We start from the raw sequence: 24,295 nt of genomic DNA on the forward strand, positions 1-24,295 counted from the left end.
TCCCGCCTAATAAGCGCTGTATTTCTTTTTGACACAGGGTACAGTTTGTATTTATTGGAGCATTTAGTTTGTCCTAGGCCTGAAAGAAACATGTATTGTATGGCATTTTATAGTGACATCATTCTAAATGAACAGATAGATTTTTAAAGTAACGCATTGTGAAATGCCATCTGAAAATTGTTCCTTTGTAATCATCACCCTAGAAGAGCACAGTTAAACTCTCCTGAGGTTCTTACGTGGTGTCTGTTACTTGAGCAGTCGTCCTATTTGGGAGTGTGGTTGTTAGGAACTCTGGGTGTCCCTGGGGAGGGCCTCCTCGCACCCAGCCTGGGCGTTGGGATTTGTGTTTGGTGTCTTTTGTATCTGGAAAACCAATCTGCTGTGTTTCTTTGTTTTTCAAGTGAAAACTACCTGGTCCGCTGGTCGAGTTCAGGCCTGCCTAAGGATATAGACAGATTACACAATTTGCGAGCTGTTTTTACTGTAAGTGAATGACCCTTCATTCTAATGCGTAGTTTGGTGACTTCCTCCGACTCCCTCCTGCACCGGCGCTTGGACCGGTGATGCCTGGGGTGCTTGGGGCGACTTCCCAGACCCCCAGCACTCTCCCACTGCCCTTGCACTCACCCTGGCTGACTTCTACTCCATTACCATGGAATCAATTGCTTAAATTTGTGTCTTAAGTTCACTTAACTTTAATTGGCTATGGTTATTCAATCCCTTGCCTTCTTGTGAATAACATTAAAATGCTTAAAAGTGGTCCAGTGAAAGAGCCTCAATCCATCTTGGTACTGTCCTCTTCAATTGGACTTGCATTGATTAATGGTTCTCCAAAATAATTTATGGAAATTGATATTTCTAGGACCTCGGGAGCAAAGACCTGAAAAGGGAGAAAATCAGTTTTGTATGTCAGATCGTCCGCGTGGGTCGCATGGAGCTGAGGGACAATAACACACGGAAGCTGACCTCTGGCCTGCGGCGCCCTTTCGGCGTGGCTGGTAATCCATTTCCTGCCTTCTGCTTGGGGCTCGCCCTGCCTAGGAGGTGGCACTGCCTCATGGCGGACAGCGAGTGGCTATAGTGGATAAGCTTTTCTGTGGGAGGGAGAGGTAAGCCGTTAGTGTGTGTGGGTGCCAGGCTGCAGGTGCAGGTGCACCCCCTGCTGCGGAAGCATGCTGCTGCTCTCGGGGACAGGGCTGATGCTTATTCAGGGACTGGGCGTGTCCGGGCTGTCTGGGCCAGGGATGGATGGGTGGAGGACTGGGTCAGCTGTGGGTGGGCCTGGTGGTGGCAGGACAGGTGGGCGGGGCAGAGGAGCTGTCCTGTCCGGGTAGTATTCTGCTTCCTGCCAGGAAGAGCGAGGACCAGCGGCTCTTGTGTCCAGGGAGGAGGGATGCGGCCCAGGGTCTTCACAGGAGGTGACCTCCCCCAATGCTAGTTTGGTTTTTCGGTATTTTTGGCAATGTTGTTCCTTCCTTCTCGGAGGCTGCGCTAGAACCCCATTCCACCCCGTCTGCTGCTCCTGTTTGTCCTAGGCCGGGTGCCTCGGGACCCTCTTGGTTCCTGGTGGTTTCCGGCACATTTCTCAGCATCTTGCATGAGTCGTTGTGGAATTCGGCCTTCCCTTGGCTGCCAGGAAGCTCAGGACATACCGGTTTCCCCCCTGGCTTTTTAACTGGTGGGGGTGGAGTTTCGGTGAATGTAGCTGAGCAGAAAGCATTCCCTGCCCCAGCTCGGCCTGTCTGCTGGTGTCGAGCCCGTCACTCCACGCCGTCTGCCGTGTGGACCGGTGTTGGGCGTTCCGTGAGTTCTGAGCAATGAATAACGTCGGCCCTTCCACATCCCAGTATCATGCATAGTAGTCTCGCTATCTTCAACAAGCTGCCCGAGTATTCTAGAACAGGATCACAAATCATTGCAGAAAATGCTTTATGATTTCATAAGGCATAAACGATAGCCAGGACGTAGACAGAAGGAGGAAGAAGCACATTAATTCAGCTTGCTTGACATCCGTCAGTGGATCAGGAGGGCTAACTAATGACCTCTTCCAGTGAGCCGACTGTTTATAGGAGGTGCTGAGCGTGAGGTCGCCTGGCCAGGTCCTACGGCCTTGGCCTGCGCACATGCTTTCCGACCGTCTTCCCTTACTACATGAATGTAGACTTTGAAATGTCTCCTGTTCTTTTCAGAACTTGCAGCATCTCCGGCAAGTGCTCTGATGTTAGAGTAGCTGCACCTTTGGAGGATTTTTGTTTTTCCCACCTCAAGGTCGGAGGTCGTTCTCTGACAATACTCTGGTTCGCCTCAGGTGTGGTGGGTGTGCTGGCACCCCCGCCAGGGTCTGTCACAGAGTATGTGGGCTGCTTGTTTTTTCAGCCCACAGCTGTGGAGCGGGTCCAGGGATAAGTTTCTGTGACACAGAGCGAGATGGAGTCGTGACCCAGGACTCATGGGGCTGGCGGGGATCTCCCTCCTTGGGTTGGAGTGGGCGTTCTGCAGCTCTCAAGGAGTCAGTTTTGTTGTTTTCAGGTATGCTGCAAATGGATCCATGCGGCTGGGGCAGCTGGCACAGCAGTGGTCTCTGCTGCGTCGTGGGGTCTGAAGTCATGCTAGGGTCCCGCCTCTGGGAATGAACCAAGTGTGGTCAGAGGCACTGGGTAGCACCTGGCATGCTTCTTAGGCTTGTGGTCACCATTGTTACTGTTATTATTGTTGGTTGTTAAAGATTTGTTCTGGAAGGTGGAGTTAGAGCGTGAAAGAAATGATATTGCATCTATAGGTTCATAAATGTCTGTAGTGTCTGTGGCCGTGCCAGACTGGAGGCAGGAACCCAGAGGTTCATCTGGTCTCCCACGCAGGTGGCAGGGACCCAGCACTTGGGCCGTCACCTGCTGCCTTCCCGGATGTAATGGCAGGGAGCTGAATCAGAAGTGGAGCATCTGGGACTTGAACTGGTGCTGGTATGGGATGCTGGCCCTGCAAGCTGTAGTTTAGTAATGGCCAGCCCCTGGCTGCCACTGTCTTCCACTGTCTTGTCCCTTGATTTCTGCTGATTTGTGACCCCAGGTTCCTCGGGTCTGGACTGGCCTGTGACTCCTTGCTCTCATGGTTCCCTATGTTCATATTCCTTTGCCTGTGTGGCTGTGTTGTGGCTTAGTTGGCCGTATTCTGCCTGAGATTTCTTGGGGGGGGTGTGTGACCTTTTCCTGATACCTGGCACTGATGGTGCCCGGGATCTTCCTCCTGTGTGAGGTGCTCCAGTGACCCTCAAAGGCATTTGTGCTTCGCTGCTGGATGCTGGGACACCTGTGGCTGTCCACATTGCTTCCTGGAGCCAGCTGCCTAGTGACTGCCTATTTGCTTGGCTCCTGAGGCGCGTCCCCGGGGTGATGTCTCCAACACCCTATGTCCCCAACATGGAGCGCTGTGCTTTCCCATGGTGCTGCTAGCTGCTGTGTGCCCTGTGTCCCCGAAGTTGGCATCCACACGCTCTCTGTGTGCTCTGCAGCTTCCTGCTGGTGGAGGGCTGTGTTTCTGTGCGTGGTTTAGCTGTGCACACGTGAGGCACTGATAGCAGCCCTTGTGAGGCAGTGGGCCTCATCCCTAAGTGAGTTGTCGTACCCGTCCCAGTTAAGTCGGAATTATCTATTTCACCAACCCCACCTGGAGGACATGAGCGCCCCTGCCCTCCTGTGGCCTCCAGCACATCCCAGAGCACCTAGTTCTTGGACCGTGCTTGAGGTAGATGTGTCTGAGCTGGGTGGCCAGCCTCTTAAGTGACCGTTCTGCCCAGGCACCTGCGTCCACCGAGCCCGTAGCCTTGAAATAAAGGAGAGGGGTGTGTGTGTGTGTGTGTGTGTGTGTGTGTGTAGCCTTTCAGCTTGCAGTCTTTAGTTTCCTGTAACACAGTGTGCTATCAATCCTTCTTAAATAGGAAAGTGATGGGAAGTTACAACAATGATGTAGACTTTGTGGAGGAGTTTAATTGTGATTAAATAAATTATTCATGTTTCTGTGTAGCCAGAATAGAACCTCTTGATTCTCATATATTTTTTTTCCTGTGTGCATGGCAAATAATTTGAGAAATCACTATCAGATTATGCTGTTTATGTTTGCTTATTTATTAATTTTTAAGTCTCTTTAGTTGCTTCTTATCATTTTAACCTTTTTTGTTGTTGTGTAGCTGAGTTAAGCATGTTCACATGATGTGTGTTTTTAAGTTGAGTTTATTTATTTGAACGACAGAGGAAAGAGAGGACCCTCTCATGTGCCCGCCACACGCCTGTCTTACTTACCGCCAGGGCTGGGCCAGGCTGCAGCTCGCAGTGACGAGCCCAGACACGTGGACCATTGGTTTTGTCTTTCTGAAAAGCCTGTGTCATGTGTGAAGATGCGTCCCAGCCTAGGCCTGCCCCTGGCAGGGCTCTGAGGCTGCCTCATGGTTTTGGGGTTCTGTAACGATGATTGTGTGTGTCAGTTCTGTGGCCAGGGCATGAGCCTCTGTGCCCCAGCCTTAAGGCAATCCTGCCTGGCTCTTTTCAAACCACAGTTCCTGAGCGGACACGACTCTTCAACTTCCATGCTTGGCTCTCACACGCTGTGCCCAAGTGGTCAGAACTCCATCCCACGCGCGGGCGGCGCCCCAGGGCCCCCTCCTCTGCAGTGTCTCTCATCTCTGGCCTGCTGTTGTCCTGCCCCTCTTGTCCCTGCTGTGCTGATGGTATGCCTATCCTTCCAGTTCCCCGCTTCAGTTTCTGGTGTCCTATGATGCTACCTGTTCACGGACTCCCCTGTGTTCACTCTCACACGTGGCCTCCTCCATCTGAGTCTCCCGCATGGGTGCCAAGGTCCCAAGCACTTGGGCCATCCTCCGCTGCTTTCCCAGGCACATGAGCAGGGAGAAGGGTGTGCCCTGATGTGCAATGCTTGCTTGGCATCTAGGCAGCTTAGTCCACCCTGCCAGCCCTTGTTCTTGCATTTTCTTGCCAGCCACAATCAAGGGCGAAGGGAGTCTTGTTTGGGAGTGGGAAATGCAAAGAAACTGTTTCAACGTGGGTATGGTGTGATCAGACAGCCCTTCCTGTGGTGGTAGCAAGCCAGGACTCGCCAGGGTTCTGCATGTGGGAAGCTGTCTACTACAATCCGAGGTGCTTGGGTGTCAGGCTTTCTGGCTGCGTGGTTTGGGGTCTCCTTGGTTCAGTCTCTGCACCCCAGTGTGTGTGGCAACCTGGGTCACTCGGAGCTGTTTGTTTCTTTCTTGCTAATGATTCAGGAAATGCATCGGCTTCTCTGGGATGCAGAGTGCCAGTGTCCACTCCTTTGGTGTGTTAGCACATGTGGCTGTGTGGGTGTAAATGTTAATGAGCGGAAGCACCATAGCAGTGCTGCATTTGAAGGGTTCGTGGCTGCAGAACGTTTCTGTCATCACAGGAGTTTCTCTAGGACAGGGCAGCTCCTGACCTGCGGCTGCATCACAGGCACAGGGAGTCAGTCCCTCGAACCTGCCAGTTGAGCCCCAACTCAGTGGGGCCAGTGGTCGTAGACAACTTAATTTGCCTCTCCTTCTTGCAAGCAGTCAGGCTTCAGGCTGGATGTGCGTGCTGGTACGTTCCACTGTCCAGTAACTTGCCAGAAGGTACAGTGCTGTCCTGGGCTTGTGTTCAGTGGTTCTGGTTTGTAAAAGCAATCCCTCTGTGTTCTCTCCCTGTCCCCAGTGATGGATGTGACAGACATCATAAATGGAAAAGTGGACGATGAAGATAAACAGCATTTCATCCCCTTCCAGCCGTAAGTATGGAGCCCCGCAAGTTCTCCGATAGATATGGTTTAGAAATCCCATGTTTGTAATTAAGATTACACATTCAGCACAAGTAGGGATTGATTAATTTATATTAATGGGAAAATGTGTTTAATCAGTGCGATTGCATGTGGAAACCGTGAGGATCCCAGATTGAGGTTTGTTTGTGCTCTCCGGAGTGCGTGTTACCTGTGATCACTGAATTGCTTTATCAAAAGAATTACAATTCTGCTCTGAGCGTGACTGTGTCTTCCCATAATTGATTTATTCTAGTAGCTGTTCACATTTCACCATAGAACACTTTTATCATGAGAGCTTGCTGTTTGTAAAATAGAAAAGCAAACAGAATAAAGAGTTCTTTAGTCAAGTGGGAAAGAATACTTCAGAACCTTTCACAGTGCCACTGATTTTCCCACCGTGGATTTTGCTTGGAGTGCGTGGACCGTTTCTGTGTTTGCCATGCCGTAGGATTTATGTGGCTCGGACTTGAACTATAGAACCCGTGAAAGAGTCTGAATGAATTTGGTATTGTTCTCCCTGGTGACTGAAACTAGGAGGTCCCTCAGCGGTGTTTTCTGACCCTCTGGGGATAGTCCTGCTCCTAGCCCGAGGCGGACTGAGAATGGGGTGCTGTACTTGTAAGAGTCAGTATCCCACCAGGGCCGTAAGGTCCCCTGAGGTCCTGTCCCACTGCACTGACAGTGAGGTCCCCTGAGGTCCCGTCCCACTGCACTGACAGTGAGGTCCCCTGAGGTCCCGTCCCACTGCACTGACAGTGAGGTCCCCTGAGGTCCCGTCCCACTGCACTGACAGTGAGGTCCCCTGAGGTCCCGTCCCACTGCACTGACAGTGAGGTCCCCTGAGGTCCTGTCCCACTGCACTGACAGTGAGGTCCCGTGAGGTCCCATGAGGTCCCCTGAGGTCCCGTCCCACTACACCGACAGTGAGGTCCCCTGAGATCCTGTCCCACTGCACTGATAGTGAGGTCCCCTGAGGTCCCCTGAGGTCCCGTCCCACTGCACTGACAGTGAGGTCCCCTGAGGTCCCCTGAGGTCCCGTCCCACTGCACTGACAGTGAGGTCCCCTGAGGTCCCCTGAGGTCCCGTCCCACTGCACTGACAGTGAGGTCCCCTGAGGTCCGGTCCCACTGCACTGACAGTGAGGTCCCCTGAGGTCCCCTGAGGTCCCGTCCCACTGCACTGACAGTGAGGTCCCCTGAGGTCCGGTCCCACTGCACTGACAGTGAGGTTCCGTGAGGTCCCATGAGGTCCCCTGAGGTCCTGTCCCACTGCACTGACAGTGAAGTCCCCTGAGGTCCTGTCCCACTGCACTGACAGGTGGGTGCTGTGGCATCCAGTGTGCTGCCTTTGGTCCTCATATTGGCTTGTGCTCATGTCAGATCACACCAGAGACAGCTGGAAGTTAGGAAGGTGGGCCTTGTGTGCTGTTGTGGGCTGGGGGTGCCCTTTCCCTGGGGCAAGCTTCTCTTCGCCCCTCCCATGCTGCCCCACCCAGGGCTCGCGCGGCCACCTCGTGGGCTTTGTGCGCCGGCCGGCCTTCTGGTCAGAGAGCACGCAGAGGTGGTGACACCACTCAGGCCTTTTGGGCATCTCTGTGACAGCAGGATCACAGGGCAGTCTGTTTGCACTGCCCTCCAAGCCCCGTCAGGTGTGTATGTATCTCCACACATGGCTGCAGGCGGAGAGGACTTGTGTGGCTTCAGTGCCATTGGTTAATTCTGCTGTCCAGTGCCATAGCCACTAGCCCCCTGTGGGTCGTGCAGTCAGTTGCAGTGAGATAATGAAAAGTTTCGTCCCTCGAGTGTGCAGTCCCACGTGGGCAGCTGCCGCGGGAGGTGTTGCCGAGTGACATGGCTCTGAGGATGGTGGATGGTCCCTGGGAGAGCGTGCTTCTGTGGAATCTGGGGCCTTCCCCAGAGAACGTGGGAGCATCTGCTGGGAACACAGGCAGATACTGTGATAATAAAGAAAGAACACCTTTACAAAATTGGTGGCCAAAATTGCTTCTTTTGCCCTTGAGAAAGATGAAGGTATTTCAAACGGTTTGTGGGGAAGTATAATTAAAAGACAGATTTATTTTGGTGCAGAAATGCTGTGGATTTTGCTCCTAGAGTTTATTTTTGTTTTTTTGTAATATGCATTTTCATGCTGTTTGAATGTGTGGAGCTCAAAGTTTGTTTTACACCCAGATACCATTATCTCTTTAATTCTGTTCCAGAGTCGTTTTGAAGGCTCTTGTAGCACACCCCCTGGCTGTTTTCAATGTTTCATTCTAGATTAGACCTCAGACCTCTTACACTGCTTGGCTGCCAGAGTTTTCTTTGAAAAGTGAGGGACGGAAAAAAAATCTTGGAGTATTGTTTGGAAAGTATGTTTGGTATGAGTTACAGATTTGCAGGTTTCCTGGGACTCATTCTCAGCTTTTTAGACCCACCTGTACCTTGCTCCGTCTTTTGCTGTCTTTGGGTAGAACATAGGCTTTTTAAAAGATATGCTGCTTAAGTAATTTGCGACTTCTTACTCTGTTGAAGGAAGACGAATAAATAGATTAGTATTTGTAGTGCCAGACGCAAAAGCGGAGGTGTGGTTTTAATGGCAAAATCAGCAATGAAACCAGCTCTCTGGCAAATGTCATGCCCAGGAAACCATTTTTTGCTCCATTAAATCTGATTTACTGCCTGGCAGGGATAACTTCAGGGAAGGAAGCACCGTGCGCACAGTGCGCAGTCTGTGTCTTTCTGAGCCAGAGTCCTTGCAGCCTGCCTTTGCTCCCTGGAGCTGTGTGGCTCCAGGATGGCTCCAGCATCCTCGCTTCCTTCTGGGCAGACTGCAGAGTTGCAGGTGCACATGCTACCGGGGCTGCCTCTGCCGTGGCTCCGGGTCCACGAGCTGGCAGGTGCACATGCTACCGGGGCTGCCTCTACCTTGGCTCCGGGTCCACGAGCTTGGCAGGTCCCTGCCGGGGCTGCCTCTGCCGTGGCTCCGGGTCCACGAACTGGCAGGTGTCTGCCGGGGCTGCCTCTGCCGTGGCTCCGGGTCCACGAGCTGGCAGGTGTCTGCTGGGGCTGCCTCTGCCGTGGCTCCGGGTCCACGAGCTGGCAGGTCCCTGTGCTGTGCAATCCTCCCAGCGGTGCACTTCGTAGGGCTGCTGGTCTTTAGCCTCCTTCTCTCATGACCCTGCTCCTCTTCTCACGTGAGGGCCTGGCACTTGCCTGGTGGAAGGCTTCCACATGCAGTTCGTCTGGAGGAGTCTTACTGTGCGTGTATGTGTGTGTATGCATGTGGCATGTGCTTGATTTTGCACAGACTCTTGCTGCCTAAACTGTGAAGTGCTCAGAATAACTGGTGTTGCGGAAATGGCCATAATGTCCCTGGCAATTAAATGCCTTGTGGCCACCTTCCTGTTGAGACAAGTGCCTTGGAGAGGAGTGGTCTGGTGGGGTTGCAGAAGAGGCCTCCGGGGGAGAGGGTTGGCGTCGTGTGCCCGACTTCTCTCTTCCGATTCACGTTTTCCTGATCAATGCTTTTCCCTGTTTCTCTTGTCACCTATCCTGTCCTTTGTCGTGCGTTGGCTCACGATGACGCTCGCACTTGGTGACGATGCTCTCTTGTGCCCCCCCTGTTACCGTGACCCACGGGTCTCTGTATCCCTTTGTCTCCTGTGGTGTTGCCCGTCCCGTGCCCTCCAGGCTCGCGTTGGACGACGCCATTCGACACAAGCCGCTGAACATGTCATCCCGTTTTTCACCCAGGGTAGCAGGGGAGAATGACTTCCTCCAGACTGTCATCAACAAAGTCATCGCTGCCAAAGAGGTCAACCACAAGGGGCAGGGTATGTATACCCACGCATGGGAACGTGGACAGCGCTGTTTGGGTTGCATCAGGCTTGGTGCTGGTGTGGGAGAATGTGTGGGATGCTCATCCTGTGCTTGGCACATGGGCATTTCCACTTCTTTTTTCTTTTTTTTTTAAAGATTTATTTATTACAAAGTTGGATATACAGAGAGGAGGAGAGACAGAGAGGAAGATCTTCCGTCCGATGATTCACTCCCCAAGTGAGCGCAGTGGCCGGTGCTGTGCTGATCCGAAGCCGGGAACCTGGAACCTCCTCCGGGTCTCCCATGCGGGTGCAGGGTCCCAAAGCTTCGGGTCTTCCTCGACTGCTTTCCCAGGCCACAAGCAGGGAGCTGGATAGGAAGTGGAGCTGCCGGGATTAGAACAGGCACCCATACGGATCCCGGGGCGTTCAGGGCGAGGACTTTAGCCGCTAGGCCACGCCCCTAGGCCACACCGCCGGGCCTCTACTTCTTTTTAAAAGGTTCATTCTGCTTATTAGAAAGGCAGGGTGATGCAGACAGGGAGCTCTTCCTTCCTTCGCTGGTTTGCTCCCCAAATGGCTGCAACTGTCAGGGCTGGGACTCCATCCTGGTCTTCCACATGGTGTCTGTACTCTGTTTTACTTAGTGAAAATTCCTCTGAGCTCTGGACCTAGAGGTGCTGGGTGCTGGAGGCCGACGGGGATCCCCAAACACCTGCCAACGTGCTGATGTGACAGGTGCCGATGGTTTCTGAGTTATTTTGGTTAAACAAGTGACTACTCCAGGTGGACTTTTTTTTTTAGCTGCGGATCAGCCTCATTTCCTCTTGTGAAGAGAGCTTTTCCAACTCCATGGAATCAGGAAAATCTAATCTCCATGTTCAGATAGAGCTGTAACAAATTAAATTGGGTCACCCACGTAGGAGTCTACGAGCTCAGACACTCGAGCAAGTGAAGGATTTAGACAGCGAATTTTCTCGAGGGTGGTTAACAAACATTCCATATGTTTGGTTTGGACCCCTGAAGGTCATGGTCTCCCACAGGCTGCAAGCCCTCCCAGGACTTGCTGTTTGAATATTCTGCACATGTTCTCTCTCTTCTGTGGGCTGGGAAGCTGGGGTGTCAGGCCGCTGCTGCATCTTGGTGTCCCCCCAAGGCCACCTCTGTGCGTGCCCTGTGCTTCCTCTGCAGGGTAGCCATCAGCTGCCTTGCTCAGTTACCAGTGCAGATGTTGAGCAGTGCTGCAAGTGTCTCCCACCCCACCCCTTTGGGGATATTTTTCTGTTTACTGTTCTCCAACTTTCCTCCACAATCTGGAACTTCATATATATATTCAAAGACTTATTTATCTGAAAGAGTTAGAGAGAGAGCAAGCTCCCATCCATTGCTTTACTCCCCAGATGGTCGCAGCAGAGGCTGAGTCAGGCCGAAGCAGGAGCTTGGGGCTTATTCCAGGCTTCCCACTTTAGTACTTGGGCTGTCTTGCTGCTTTTCCCAGGCCACTGGCAGGGAGCTAGATCGGAAGGGGAGCAGCTTGGACTCAAGCTGGTGCTCATATGGAATGCCAGCCTTATGGGTGGTGGTTTTACCTGGTATGCCGTAATGCCAGCCTCTAGACTTTAGTATCTTATAAAGAAGAGGAGGGAGGTATGGAAGAGCAGCCAACAACGCAGCACAGGCTCCGTGCCCCGAGTCCTGCGGCTCCCTGCTGCTCTTGCAGCTGCATGCTCTTGTCTTCCCCGACCCTCTTGGTACTTTCCCACCATCGCCTGCCCCTCATGCAGAGTGCCTTGCCCAAGTCCTGCCTGCTCTAGGGCACACTGGGTGCTCTGAGGCCCTGAGTACACGCCACCCCTCCTGGCTCCTCCATACCAGCTGGTTTCTCCTTTCTGTTTGAACTCCCATTGTGAGGCATTCTGTGTTCTGTTGGACCAACTTTAATGGACCCACATCTGCCAACATGTTTGCAGCTGTGGGCACTGGCTCTGTGTGCTGCCCCTCCTCTCCCTCAGTTCTCCCTCTGTTGGTCTCTCTATCCCCTTCTGGTCAAGTTCCTCCTCAGCAGCGGCCTGCCCCTGCATCCTGGTCCCTTCTAGTCTCACCAACTCACTCCTGATTGGCCCACAGAGCGTTTAAATTTGGACCATGCCCTCCTCTCTACCCCACTGTCCCCTTCTGATGGACTGTAGGCCCTTCGCCGTTCGGGTCCCTGCTGGGTTCCTGAGCCAAGGCTTACTCGGAGAATGCCATGTCCATCTGCCTGGAACACACACCTGCCTCCGCCCTTCCCCCGATGGGTGCTTGCAGCTGCCTCTCTGCCCCTTGGACACAGAACTGGTTGGCACCTAAGGGGAAATGGAAGCCCTTGCCAGGGAGATGATGAGGCGTTTCATCTCTGTGCCTGCAGCCTGCCTGGCACATGGCAAGCGCTCACTGGATCCCTTGGAATAAACGGGAGGGCTGGCCAGGGGGCAGCAGGACAAAGATTTCACCTGGTGGCAGAAAGTCAGATAACTTTGAACCTCCTCAGCCACAGGGAATCTTCTTATTAAACAGACTGTTTGTGGAAAAGCTCTTTGACTATTCATTGGCAAAGGACAGGGTTTAACGTGTGGGGTTAGGCAAAGCTGAGCCAGCCTGCGTTGGTGTTCCCTGTATGTGCCCACTGGAGGCCACCCTACACTGCTCCCTGTGCAGGCTACTCATGGACAAGGGTTTGGGAACACGTGTAGACGCACAGACTCACATGGGTACACACAGATGAACATGAAGTGTCAAGGGCGGATGGGTACTTGGCTGGACAGATGGGCTCTGTAGAGCTCAGTGATTCGGAACCATCAGGGTGGACAAGTGCCAGCTGAGCGCGACAACCCTTCCCAACCAGGAAGACACTTCCATTTCCTGACCTTGAGTGATTGAAAATATGTGTTTTGTCCCCTATCCTGGGTCTTTAGTGAGGTTTGTGCTTGAGAGAATTCACTCAGAGCTCTGTTCCCCACGCATCCCTCTGCACACACTGTGCCCCGGGCTCTCTCCTAGGATGCCCTCTGCACACTCTGTGCCCTGGGCTCTCTCCTAGTGTGCCCTCTGCACACGCTGTGCCCTGGGCTCTCTCCTAGGATGCCCTCTGCGCACGCTGTGCCCCGGGCTCACTCCAGGATGCCCTCTGCACACGCTGTGCCCCGGGCTCTCCAGGATGCCCTCTGCACACGCTGTGCCCTGGGCTCTCTCCAGGATGCCCTCTGCACACGCTGTGGCCCAGGCTCTCCAGGATGCCCTCTGCACACGCTGTGCCCCGGGCTCTCTCCAGGATGCCCTCTGCACACGCTGTGCCCGGTCTCTCTCCTAGTGTGCCCTCTGCACACGCTGTGCCCTGGGCTCTCTCCAGAATGCCCTCTGCACACGCTGTGCCCCGGGCTCTCTCCTAGTGTGCCCTCTGCACACGCTGTGCCCGGTCTCTCTCCTAGTGTGCCCTCTGCACACGCTGTGCCCTGGGCTCTCTCCAGGATGCCCTCTGCACACGCTGTGCCCTGGGCTCTCTCCAGGATGCCCTCTGCACACGCTGTGCCCGGTCTCTGTCCAGGATGCCCTCTGCACACGCTGTGCCCTGAGCGCTCTCCAGGATGCCCTCTGCACACGCTGTGCCCTGGGCTCTCTCCAGGATGCCCTCTGCACACGCTGTGCCCGGTCTCTCTCCTAGTGTGCCCTCTGCACATGCTGTGCCCCGGGCTCTCCCCAGGATGCCCTCTGCACACGCTGTGCCCTGGGCTCTCTCCAGAATGCCCTCTGCACACGCTGTGCCCTGGGCTCTCTCCAGAATGCCCTCTGCACACGCTGTGCCCTGGGCTCTCTCCAGAATGCCCTCTGCACACGCTGTGCCCTGGGCTCTCTCCAGGATGCTCTCTGCACACGCTGTGCCCGGTCTCTCTCCAGGATGCCCTCTGCACACGCTGTGCCCCGGCCTCTCTCCAGGATGCCCTCTGCACACGCTGTGCCCTGGGCTCTCTCCAGAATGCCCTCTGCACACGCTGTGCCCTGGGCTCTCTCCAGAATGCCCTCTGCACACGCTGTGCCCTGGGCTCTCTCCAGGATGCTCTCTGCACACGCTGTGCCCGGTCTCTCTCCAGGATGCCCTCTGCACACGCTGTGCCCCGGGCTCTCTCCTAGGATGCTCTCTGCACACGCTGTGCCCTGGGCTCTCTCCAGGATGCCCTCTGCACATGCTGTGCCCGGGCTCTCCAGGATGCCCTCTGCACACGCTGTGCCCTGGGCTCTCTCCAGGATGCTCTCTGCACACACTGTGCCCGGTCTCTCTCCAGGATGCCCTCTGCACACGCTGTGCCCCGGCCTCTCTCCTAGGATGCTCTCTGCACACGCTGTGCCCCGGTCTCTCTCCAGGATGCCCTCTGCACACGCTGTGCCCCGGGCTCTCTCCTAGGATGCTCTCTGCACACGCTGTGCCCTGGGCTCTCTCCAGGATGCCCTCTGCACATGCTGTGCCCGGGCTCTCCAGGATGCCCTCTGCACACGCTGTGCCCTGGGCTCTCTCCAGGATGCTCTCTGCACACGCTGTGCCCCGGTCTCTCCCCAGGATGCCCTCTGCACACGCTGTGCCCCGGGCTCTCTCCTAGGATGCCCTCTGCACACGCATGCCCGGGCTCTCTCCAGGATGCCCTCTGCCGCCTTGCTCTTCCTATCCTGTGTGTGGGTGACAGTGACGTGGACTGTGCCCCCTGGGCTGTGGTGGCCCCAGGCCTTGCGGGGGCGGGCTGGTTGGCCCACCACAGCCCCGTGTAGCTGCCCATCTGGGGGCCACGGTTGCTGTGTAGCATCTTGAAGCTTTCATGGGCTGGTGAGTCCTCCCGCGCTCTTGTCCTCCTGGATAATGGCAGAGTGACAGCCTTTTTCTGTCCACCTCTAGAAGAACGCTGCCTTCTGCTTGATGGTCTGTGTGTATCAGCCTGGAAGACTCCCTGGTCCTGGCGTGGCCAGTGCAGGTGCTGTCTGTGTGCTCCAGCCTGGGCGCCTGTCGCTGTAGCGTGGCCCTGTGGCCCAGCCAGTCAGATGCAGGTCATTGCCTTGGACCCAGCACCGTGGCCCAGGTGGTGGGCTGCACATCCGGTTTTCTCTCCAGATAACTGAATGGCGAGCTCACAATTGCTAACTCATTGACATTTGGTTGTGCGTATACTTGTACAGGCACGTGAGAACACGTGGCTTAGGCACCTGTTGTCCCCGCAGGTTTGTGGGTAACGTTGAAGTTGCTTCCTGGTGATATGCACCAGATTCGCAAAGAGTTTCCTCATCTGGTTGACCGGAGCACAGCCGTGGCTCGCAAGACGGGCTTCCCAGAGATCATCATGCCTGGTAAGACTGGCTCAGGGTGCTGTGCAGCAGTGGGGGTGAGGGGGAGTGGACACGTTACTGGCCCCAAAGAGTGCATGTGCAAAGTGGCCTGCATGAACCAGGAGGCCCTGAGCTGTGGCTGGTGAAGGCCGAAGCCCAACCTGGGACTGGTCTCCCAGGTGCATCCCAGGACCACCCAGATCCCTGTGAGGGAGACAGCTGTCGGTCAGACCCCCAGGTTGACATCTGATTTAAAAGAATAAAGAGGCCTAGCATGGTACCGACCTGGGGTGAGTAGAGAGACCATGCCCATGACTGATCGCCCACACCTGCCCAGGCAGTGTCCATCAGCTATTGGGGTTGCTGTAGCTGAGGTGTCACTGTGCTGCTGACCACAGGACCCAGGCGAACCATGACCTCCCAGCTTTGCATCTGACTCTTCGGTCTTCAAGTACCAGTCACATTAGTGATCCCGTGTGCTCATCAGGAGACCTCGGGGTCTGACCGACACTTGCTGGGTCTCACAGGAGCCTGCAAGCTGGCACTGAACTATCGCCATCATGGTGAAGCCACAGTTGGAGGCCACACAGCCAGTGGGGGCCCGGCTACCCACCGTGGGACTGTCACAGTGTCCAGGCCTCTGCTTTCTGTCCACGGGCCTGAGAGTCACTATTTGGCTTATGTCAGAGATGTGTTCTTTCAGAGCTGCTGTTACGTTTGCAAGACACTTGATACTGGGGAGAGTGAACACGTGTCAGCTCAACGTGCAGGAAAAAAGCCCAGCCTTTAGCTCATCGTGGTGCACTGTGCAGCGTCTGTCCCTGGTGGCACAGAGCGGCTTCAGCCTGTCTGGGACAAGCCTGCAGGAGGCGGGCTAACTTAGCCATGTCCTGGGGAGTAGACACATGTGTGGACTTGGCGTGTACATTGGGGTTGAGATGTGAGTGTCTGGGTTAGGATGAAGTCGGCCACCAGGTGCTTCGATTGTGGTGGCCTTCGGGATCTCATCCTCAAGGGAAACCTCGGGGCTCGGGGCTCAGTTGAGAGCATTTCCATTAGGATGCACAGACTGGAATCATGAGCTGCAGGGCTCTGATCAGCTCATGGCTGATGTGAGTGGAAGCTTGCAGGGACTGTGCTGAGACCCCTGCAGAGCAGCCCAGTGCTTGCGGAGGGTGACCTAGCTTGAGCGTCCCCCACAGTCTTGTTGGCTGAGTCATCCTTGGGCAGGGGGCATTGAGACGACAGTATAGGAGGACTTTCAGTTGCACCTGCGTCTGAAGCCCACTGCTGCTGCTCCTACCCTCCTGTTAGCGGGGCAGCCTGGGAGGTTGAGTCATCCTTTCAGTTTGACAAGCTGATGGGAGGTGGTGTGGGGGGCAGCACTGCCTCCTACTCGCTCTTCTCTTCTCTCACTGGCATCCTTGGCATGGCAGCCATGTTTCCTTCTGCAGGGCTAGAGTGGCCCTGGCAGCAACCTATTGGGAAGATGGTAAGAAGAATTTTTAAAAAGCCAGAAGAAAGCAGTTACAAAATGAGTGAAAACTTTTGGGGTGCCCATCTATTAGCTTGTGGACCCCTTGCTGTCATTGTTGGTGCGTCCTGTGACGAACAGAGGTCAGGCAGGTGGCAGAGGATCGATGGGCACTGACTTTCCCATGGAGTTGTGTTCCTGGGAAAGCTCGAGAAGTGTCCCCCGTAGGACCACTACCAAGGGCTCTTGACTCCTGGGGGAAAGTCTGAAACTCACAGGGTTTTAGCCCTTTCCAGTTAAAGGTCCATCTCCCTTGGAAGTGCCGTTCTCCCTCTGCTCAGAGGGACCTTGGCTGCTGCCTCCAGCAGAGAAGCACATCTGGTTGACCTCTCCCCATCCCCAGTCCTACACTTGGGAGTCTAACTCCTAACTCCTGGAATCCATGCCCTGTGGGAGTGTGGCACAGTGAGGCCATTGTCAGTGACACAGCAAGTGCCCTTGGTCTCCTAGGACTCAGGTGACCGCAGCCAGCCATGTAACGAGGCGACCACGTCAGAGTCGATGGGCAGGACGTGCTGGGAAGGGCTGGGTTCCTGCAGCTCCGGTCAGAGCACTGGAGCCTTTGTGGTTGTCTGTTACCCACAGAGGTGACCCAAGCTCATGACCAGAGGCCTTGGCGCTTTGCTTCTTTCCAGCAAATCTGATGATGAGGATGATGGTGATGAAGATTACTCTGGCTCTGCTTTTAAACTTTGATCCTGGCAGAAGCTATTTCTGGGTCCTCTGCTGTAGTACTGACAGGATAGGTCACACTTTGGACTATGTGTGGTTGTGCCGTGACTGCTGGATCGTTGTCAAAGGTGTAATCTCTTTCCCAGGGGATGTGCGGAATGACATCTATGTCACATTAGTCCAAGGAGATTTTGATAAAGGAAGCAAAACAACGGCCAAGAACGTCGAGGTGACGGTGTCTGTGTATGATGAAGACGGCAAGCGGCTGGAGGTCGGTGTGGCCACGTAGTCTACTCTGGCTTTTCCCTGGTGTCGCAGTGGCTGCCAGAGCACACACAGCGCATGCCGCAGGCTAGGTGTTGGCTGTGCCTGCCCTTTCCCCAGCTCGGGTTACATGTGCCCTGGGCCCTGCCGCCCAGCCCTGCTGCCGACAGCCCTGGCCCTAGGTTCCTGATGCCCAGCGGTCACACGAGCAGTGCCGAAAGCATGGCTGTCACAGTCCTGTGGTCTGGGCTGGGAAGCCATGGCAGTGGCTCCAGGAAGTGGGCCTGTGACCCCATTGTCCCAGCTCTGCCCTGGTGTCCCACTGCATGGTGGCCCAGACCTCCTGCTTCTGTGCTTACAGACGCCAAAGCCCATTAGGGGGCTTGGAGGCTGCGACAATGGCCAGAGCACGCATACCTGGGACGTACCCCCAGAGTCTCGGCCCATAGGCTTGGCTCAGCAGTGTCCTGGGCTCATTCCTGAGGCTCCCCATGCCTAGGGGCATGGTGGCCCTCCTGGAAATGAGGCAGAACTGCCCTCACCCCTTGGACTGGACCAGTTTGGTGTCCACTTGCCAGTGCTTGTGGGTGGAGGGAGGGAGTGACGTGTGGCCAGTGTCACTGGATCTGCTGCTCTGTATTCTGGCCTTACTGAGTGAGCCAGCTGGCTTCCTGCAACTCCTCGTGTTGAAGGGACAAGGGTCAGGGAACAGTGTTGTCTCCAGACCTTGTCAGGGGACAGTCTCGTGGCTGTCCACTTCCTGTGTGGCAGTGGGGATCAGGCTGGCATTACGGGGGCACCCATGCTCTTCTTCTACGAGGGGGAGCAGGTGTCAGGGGAGGTGGGTGCTGTGATCAGCTCCTTGAGGTCTCATGTGGACTCTATGCCTTCTTTTGAAGCACGTGGTCTTCCCGGGAGCTGGAGATGAAGCGATTTCAGAGTACAAGTCTGTGATTTACTACCAAGTGAAGCAGCCACGCTGGTTTGAGACTGTTAAGGTATCATTTCTGTGGTCATTTCCACACATGGGATTGGTTGTGAAATGCTCATTTGTGTTCCAAGGAAATCCCCCTCTGCCACCCGCCGGCAACCTCTCTGCCCACAAAATCATTCAAGGTTGCTAAGGAACCGTGCGGCGTTCCTTGCAATGCATTACCCGCATCTCCTTCTGGACATAAAATTAGGACTTTCATGGAGACAAATGACAGTGTCTCAAAGACAGCAGTTGTTGCGCCTTCCCTGGGCCTGTCATGTGTGGCGTGCTGTCTTCCCACCAAGTGCAAGAGAACAGAGGGCCCTGGAGCAGGCTGTGGTGGCAGACAAGGGCGCTGTCTGGTGGTCTTGCACATTTTCCCCACAGGCCTTCTGAGAGCGGAGTGTGGGAAGCAGGCTGGGCGGGAGGTGGCCCCGCCAGTCAGGTGTTGGATGTGGGGTCAGGGACAGTCCTTGCTCTTGGGCAGGTCTTTCTCCCACTGTCAGGGACAATAGGTTGCTGTCTTACGGAGAGAGGGACACCTCAGTGTAGTGCCCGCCTGGGAGGCTAGAGATCTCTGTGTTGGGGCTGCAGATGAAAAGTTTCATTTATCTCATTATTTCTGAATATTTGTTTTATTTATTTGAAAGGCAGAGCTTCACATTGAGAGAAAGGGCGGAAAGGAGAGATGGAGAGTCTGTCATCCGTCTGCTAAATGGCCCCCAAATGGCTGCAACAGCTGGGGCTGGGTCAGCCTGAAGCCAGGAGCCAGGAGCTGCTTCTCGGTCTCCCAGGAGGGTGCAGGGGCCCACTTAACCCATCTTTTGCTGCTTTCCCAGGGTACTGGGAGCTGTGTGCAAAGTGGAGCAGCAGGAACTCTAACCTGTGTCAAAACGGGAGGCTGGCATGCAGGTGGTGGCTTAACGTGCCACACCACAATGATGGCTCTGGAAATAGCCCCTTATCAAAACATAGTCCTAGCAGGAAGGCTTAGGACGGTGAGATGTCCGGCTGCCTTGCAGAGTTAGTGTGGCATCCTGTATGGTGCTTCAGTTTTCAGGAGCAATTTTCCCTTGGGCAGGGCACAGAGGGGACCAAGGCCCAGCACTCTGCACTGTGCTCTGTGGACAGGTGGCTCCCCATGGGAGCAGGCACTGCACTCTGTGGACGGGTGGCTCCCCGTGGGAGCAGATACTGCGCTCCGTAGACAGGTGGCTCTCCGTGGGAGCAGGCACTGTGCTCCGTGGACAGGCGGCTCCCCGTGGGAGCAGATACTGCGCTCCCTAGACAGGTGGCTCTCCGTGGGAGCAGGCACTGTGCTCCGTGGACAGGCGGCTCCCCGTGGGAGCAGATACTGCGCTCCCTAGACAGGTGGCTCTCTGTGGGAGCAGGCACTGTGCTCCGTGGACAGGTGGCTCCCCATGGGAGCAAGCACTGCACTCCGTGGACGGGTGGCTCCCCGTGGGAGCAGATACTGCGCTCCGTAGACAGGTGGCTCTCCGTGGGAACAGGCACTGTGCTCCGTGGACAGGCGGCTCCCCGTGGGAGCAGGCACTGTGCTCCGTGGACAGGTGGCTCCCCGTGGGAGCAGATACTGCGCTGCATGGACAGGTGACACCCCATGGGGAGGCACTGATGGTTCCCTCGTCCCCCCTGCAGGTGGCCATTCCCATTGAGGATGTGAACCGCAGCCACCTCCGATTCACCTTCCGCCACCGGTCGTCGCAGGACTGTGAGTCATGAAGCTCTCTGCCACCTGGCTGTTCCCAGGGGAGACATGAGGGGCACTTACGGGGTCGACCTGGTTCTGGACTCACAGGGAGGGCTTCACATGGCAGGCTTTGTGCCTTCACCTGTTCCCAGTGGTTCTACCTGTTCTTTCTTTGAACAGATCCTGGGAAGCCTTACCTTTAGCCACGTCCTCTCTCAGGAAGCTGCTGGCAGGTGGGCCTTCGGTCTGGTGGTGAAGCTGCCCTTGTGCCGCCTCTGAGTGCCTGTGTTCGATTCTGGGGTCAGGCTCCTGACTCCAGCTAACGTGGAGCTGGGGAGGCAGCAATCAGGGCTCGAAGAATTGTGTTCTTCCCCACATGGGAGACCATTTCTGCTTTGGCCTCTGCCTCAAAATGTACATGAGAGCTTTCTGTCTTCTGTCTTTGTCTCTAAATAGTAATGATACTCATGATAAAATCCAGACAAGTTGCCAACAGATACCACATATATTTTGAGAACCGATTAAAAGTTGTTTTGATGTTCTTTGTTTTGGAATTTAAGACGTCGAAAAGTTCTTTGGCTGTGCTAGTGGCCCCTGGTATCTGAGCTGGGCAGAGCTTTTAGGTAGATGCTGGAGCAATGTGAACAAGACCCACATGGGGAGTGGCAGTAGGCGGGATGCTGTGCTCAGGCAGAGCTGTGCTGTGAGCACAGTGCAGAGGCTCAGTGTCCTCAGCAGGTTGTGGAATGCTGGCACACGTACAGTAGCAGGGGCTGTGTGTCACACAGCCCAGGGACTCTCAGAAGGTGGGACGCTGAAGCCAGAAAGTGGGCTTGCACTGCTGCCTCCATGGACACGTGGGAGCAGCTGCTGGGCTGCGCAGTGGATCCGTCTCGGCCGCTTGCTCCCTCCTTCCGCAAGCTCATTCCCTCTAATTAATAAATGACACTGGGGCAAGAGGGGCAGCTCCTGCTGCATTTTAATGTTCACAATCCTTGTTTTTCTTGTCAGTTTCAAGTACTCATTATAGGCGAGATGCTATCATTCTGCACACCGAGACTCATTTGCATAATTAATGAAGTCTCCGTGGCCACAGCTCGCGCTGTTTTGGAAGCATGTGGCGCATCGCAAGTGCAGGGCCGATGAAGTTCCGCGCTGGTGGCCGATGGGTCTCTCCAGCCAGTCCTTTACCCAGAGCCCAGGGTTCAGAAAGAAGGGGTGAAGAACTGTGGCCACGTTGGACCCCTTGCTGGCCAGGGCTGGCTGCTGTCCACCTGGGAGATGGGCAGAGACCTATTTTAGGCTTTCTGCACTGGAATTAGTCCTGGGCTGATGTGGCCACGCGACACCGCCCTGCCAGCTGGGTGGCAGTTCCACACACGTGGATCATGTTTTCCTTCAGTTCAGGCAGATGCACAATGCCCACGTCCTCCTGGCTGGGTGGGTTGTGTGTGTCCACAGGGACTCAGGCCACCTGCTCTTGTGTCCAGGGCTCTGCAAGGTTGCAATAGAAGACCCATCCCCCTTGCAACTCCCTGTAATGAGTCTGATCAAATGCAGCCCAGCGGCTCGATGTGAGGACGCAGGATGCCAGCCGCAGGTACACTTCTTCCTGCCTTCACGGTCGGGGCTGCGGACGCCAGCCATGGTGGACAGCCGCGTCACGCGTTCTCTAGTCAGAACAGACTCGGTAGACTCATTGATCATGAGTGCGAATCCTGCTTCGTTAGCTTTTTAACCAAGTTTTTTCTTTCTTTTTTCAAAGATGTGTAGGACACAGATATTTTACTTGTTCTCCTCTTCTTTATTTTTCTTGTTTGCTCAGTTCATTCACACTTTGATGGAGCAGGATTGTCGAGTGCCTGCTGTGTGCAGGGATGGTGACCAGGAGCAGTGGCCTGGCTGGCCGGACACTTTTCGGCCCCTGACTCCAGGAGGGTGGCTGTGTGGTGCTGCTCTCTGAGACAGCTGGCCATCCAGCTGGCCAAGGAGAATTTTCAGTATAGAAGTTCAGAGCTATCTTTTTGGGTCTTGAACTCGGTTTTCCCAAGCTGGGGGAATTCAAGGTGGATCTTGGGACTCAGCCCACACTGCTTCTCTGTCTGTCCCTGTCACCTGTCCCCACGAGCCGAGCCCATTCCCCTGCTGGTCTCAGTATATGGCTACCTTCCTTCCTGTCTGTGGTGGGCACATGCTGTCCATCTCATAGAAGACGCTTCCTGCCCCAGCAGGTGCATTGCCCAGTCACGTCTGTCACCCTGGCCAGTACCTAGTTTTGTTTTCTTTATTGTCTGTGATGATTTGGTTGCTGGCCACCTCCCCAACTAGCACCAACGTTTATTGCTTGCGTATTGTATGCCAGGCACTATTTCCTATACTGGGAAACAGCAATGTACAACACCTTTACATCCCAGGGTCCGGTAGGCACAACCACCAGTAAATAACAACAGAGTCTCTCTCTGGCTTGCTCTCGCTCTCTCTTGCTCTCTCCATCTCTCTCTGACACATCCCCACATCTGGTAGTCATAAGGACTATGAAGAATAACTGAGTAAGGACTGTATGCGTGTGCATGCAGCCCTCTGCAGGGGCTGCATTTCCGCAGACCCAGAATGGAGGGTGGCATTGCTGTGCACACAGGGGTCGGGCCTTCTTTGCTGCTGAACCGGAGGTTCACATTTTAGGTCTTCAGTCCTCTTGTGATTTATCCAAGTGGACGTTTGGTCTGTGTTTTCTCTGCGTTGCTACGTACAGTTCCTTACGATGTGGTATGTCCTCCCCGGTCCCTGCTGTGTGTCCCACTCGTCTCTGTGACCCCTGGGTTCCCGTGTTGGTGTCGGGCTGTCCCTGTCCTTGCCAGTCTCCCAATGCTCGTGTTTCTGTCCTGTCCCCTCCTGCAGACTCTTTCCAAACCCTCCCGCTCTTCTTACCTTTTTTCTTTTGCTGGAATCAGTTTTCAAATTCTAAGAAAAGTAGGAGATTCTGCTTGGAATTTCTTTGACTCTACAGACCACTTTGGGGACAGTGGTCGTTTTAACAAAGGGGAACTGCCCGTTGGGGAACACTGCCCGCTTCCCCACGGTGTTAGTTTGGTCTGAACATCTGCCGGTGGGGTCTTGTCGCTGTCTCCATCAAGTTGGTCTTGGTGGAATGTTGGGAAGCTGCTCTATCGTAGCTGAGGGGGATGATTGATTGTGTTGCAGCCAAAGACAAATCTGAGAAGATCTTCGCCTTGGCCTTCGTGAGGCTCATGCGCTACGATGGAACCACACTGCGAGACGGGGAACACGACCTCATAGTGTACAAGGTACAGAGCTCCACAGCGGCACCGCAGCTGTCCCCCAGGTCCTCCCCGAGGCACCGCTGCTGTCCTCCCCTCTCCCCCAAAGTCCTTCCCGAGGCGCTGCTGCTGTCCTCCCCTCTCCCCCGCCCTCCTCCCCGCGGCACCACTACTGTCCTCCCCTCTCCCCCAAAGTCCTCCCTGAGGCACTGCTGCTGTCCTCCCCTCTCCCCCAAAGTCCTTCCCGAGGCGCTGCTGCTGTCCTCCCCTCTCCCCCGCCCTCCTCCCTGAGGCGGCATTTCCTGCTGTTGGGAAGTAGCAGGCTGGCTGGCTCGCAACATTTAATGATGATGGCCAGCTCTTTTGCTGTTCCTAATGAGGAAAGTTGATACGCACCAACACATCAGGTGCCGTATAAAAGCACTGTGAGTGTGAGTTAATCTGTAGGAATGAGGCAAGTCGTCGAGCTACATGGCACCATATAAGAAGCAGATGTAGGGCACCGTGGCGCAGGGGTTGAAGCCACTGTTTACAATGCTGGCTTCCCACACTGCAGTTCAGGTTGAATCCCAGCTGCTCTGCTTCCAGCCCAGCTTCCAGCTAATGCACCTGGGAGAGAAGCAAGGGGTGACCTGCCTACTTTGGTGCTTGTCGTGCATGTAGGACACCCCGGTGGAGTTCCAGGCTCCTGATTTTGACCTGACCTGACAAGCTATTACTGCCATTTGGGGCATTGAACCAGTATATGGAATAGCTCTAATTCTGTGTCTCCCTGTGTGTGTTGCTTTGCTTTTAAATACATAAGCAGATGTGGTGATGGTTAAAAGCATGAAGCTGGGGACGATGGCTCAGCTGGCTACTCTTCTCCTTGAAGGCACCGCGA

General features: G+C 54.9%; 1 protein-coding gene across 2 annotated transcripts in view; it reads left to right on the forward strand.

Annotated features, from left to right (window-relative positions):
* DOCK1 (dedicator of cytokinesis 1) overlaps positions 1-24,295 on the forward strand; it is a 402,417-nt gene that overhangs the window by 60,792 nt on the left and 317,330 nt on the right. The window contains exons 9-17 of one of the 2 annotated variants that reach the window (XM_058671051.1): positions 402-483; positions 863-998; positions 5,715-5,787; positions 9,507-9,649; positions 14,876-15,001; positions 17,333-17,457; positions 18,350-18,448; positions 20,083-20,155; positions 23,336-23,439. In XM_058671051.1, the coding sequence (XP_058527034.1) occupies positions 402-483; positions 863-998; positions 5,715-5,787; positions 9,507-9,649; positions 14,876-15,001; positions 17,333-17,457; positions 18,350-18,448; positions 20,083-20,155; positions 23,336-23,439 (961 nt within the window). The remainder of the gene's footprint in view (positions 1-401; positions 484-862; positions 999-5,714; positions 5,788-9,506; positions 9,650-14,875; positions 15,002-17,332; positions 17,458-18,349; positions 18,449-20,082; positions 20,156-23,335; positions 23,440-24,295) is intronic. The other variant, XM_058671052.1, reaches the window with a different exon arrangement.

The sequence above is a fragment of the Ochotona princeps genome, chromosome 13 (assembly GCF_030435755.1).
Source record: "Ochotona princeps isolate mOchPri1 chromosome 13, mOchPri1.hap1, whole genome shotgun sequence".
NCBI classification, from domain to species: domain Eukaryota; kingdom Metazoa; phylum Chordata; class Mammalia; order Lagomorpha; family Ochotonidae; genus Ochotona; species Ochotona princeps.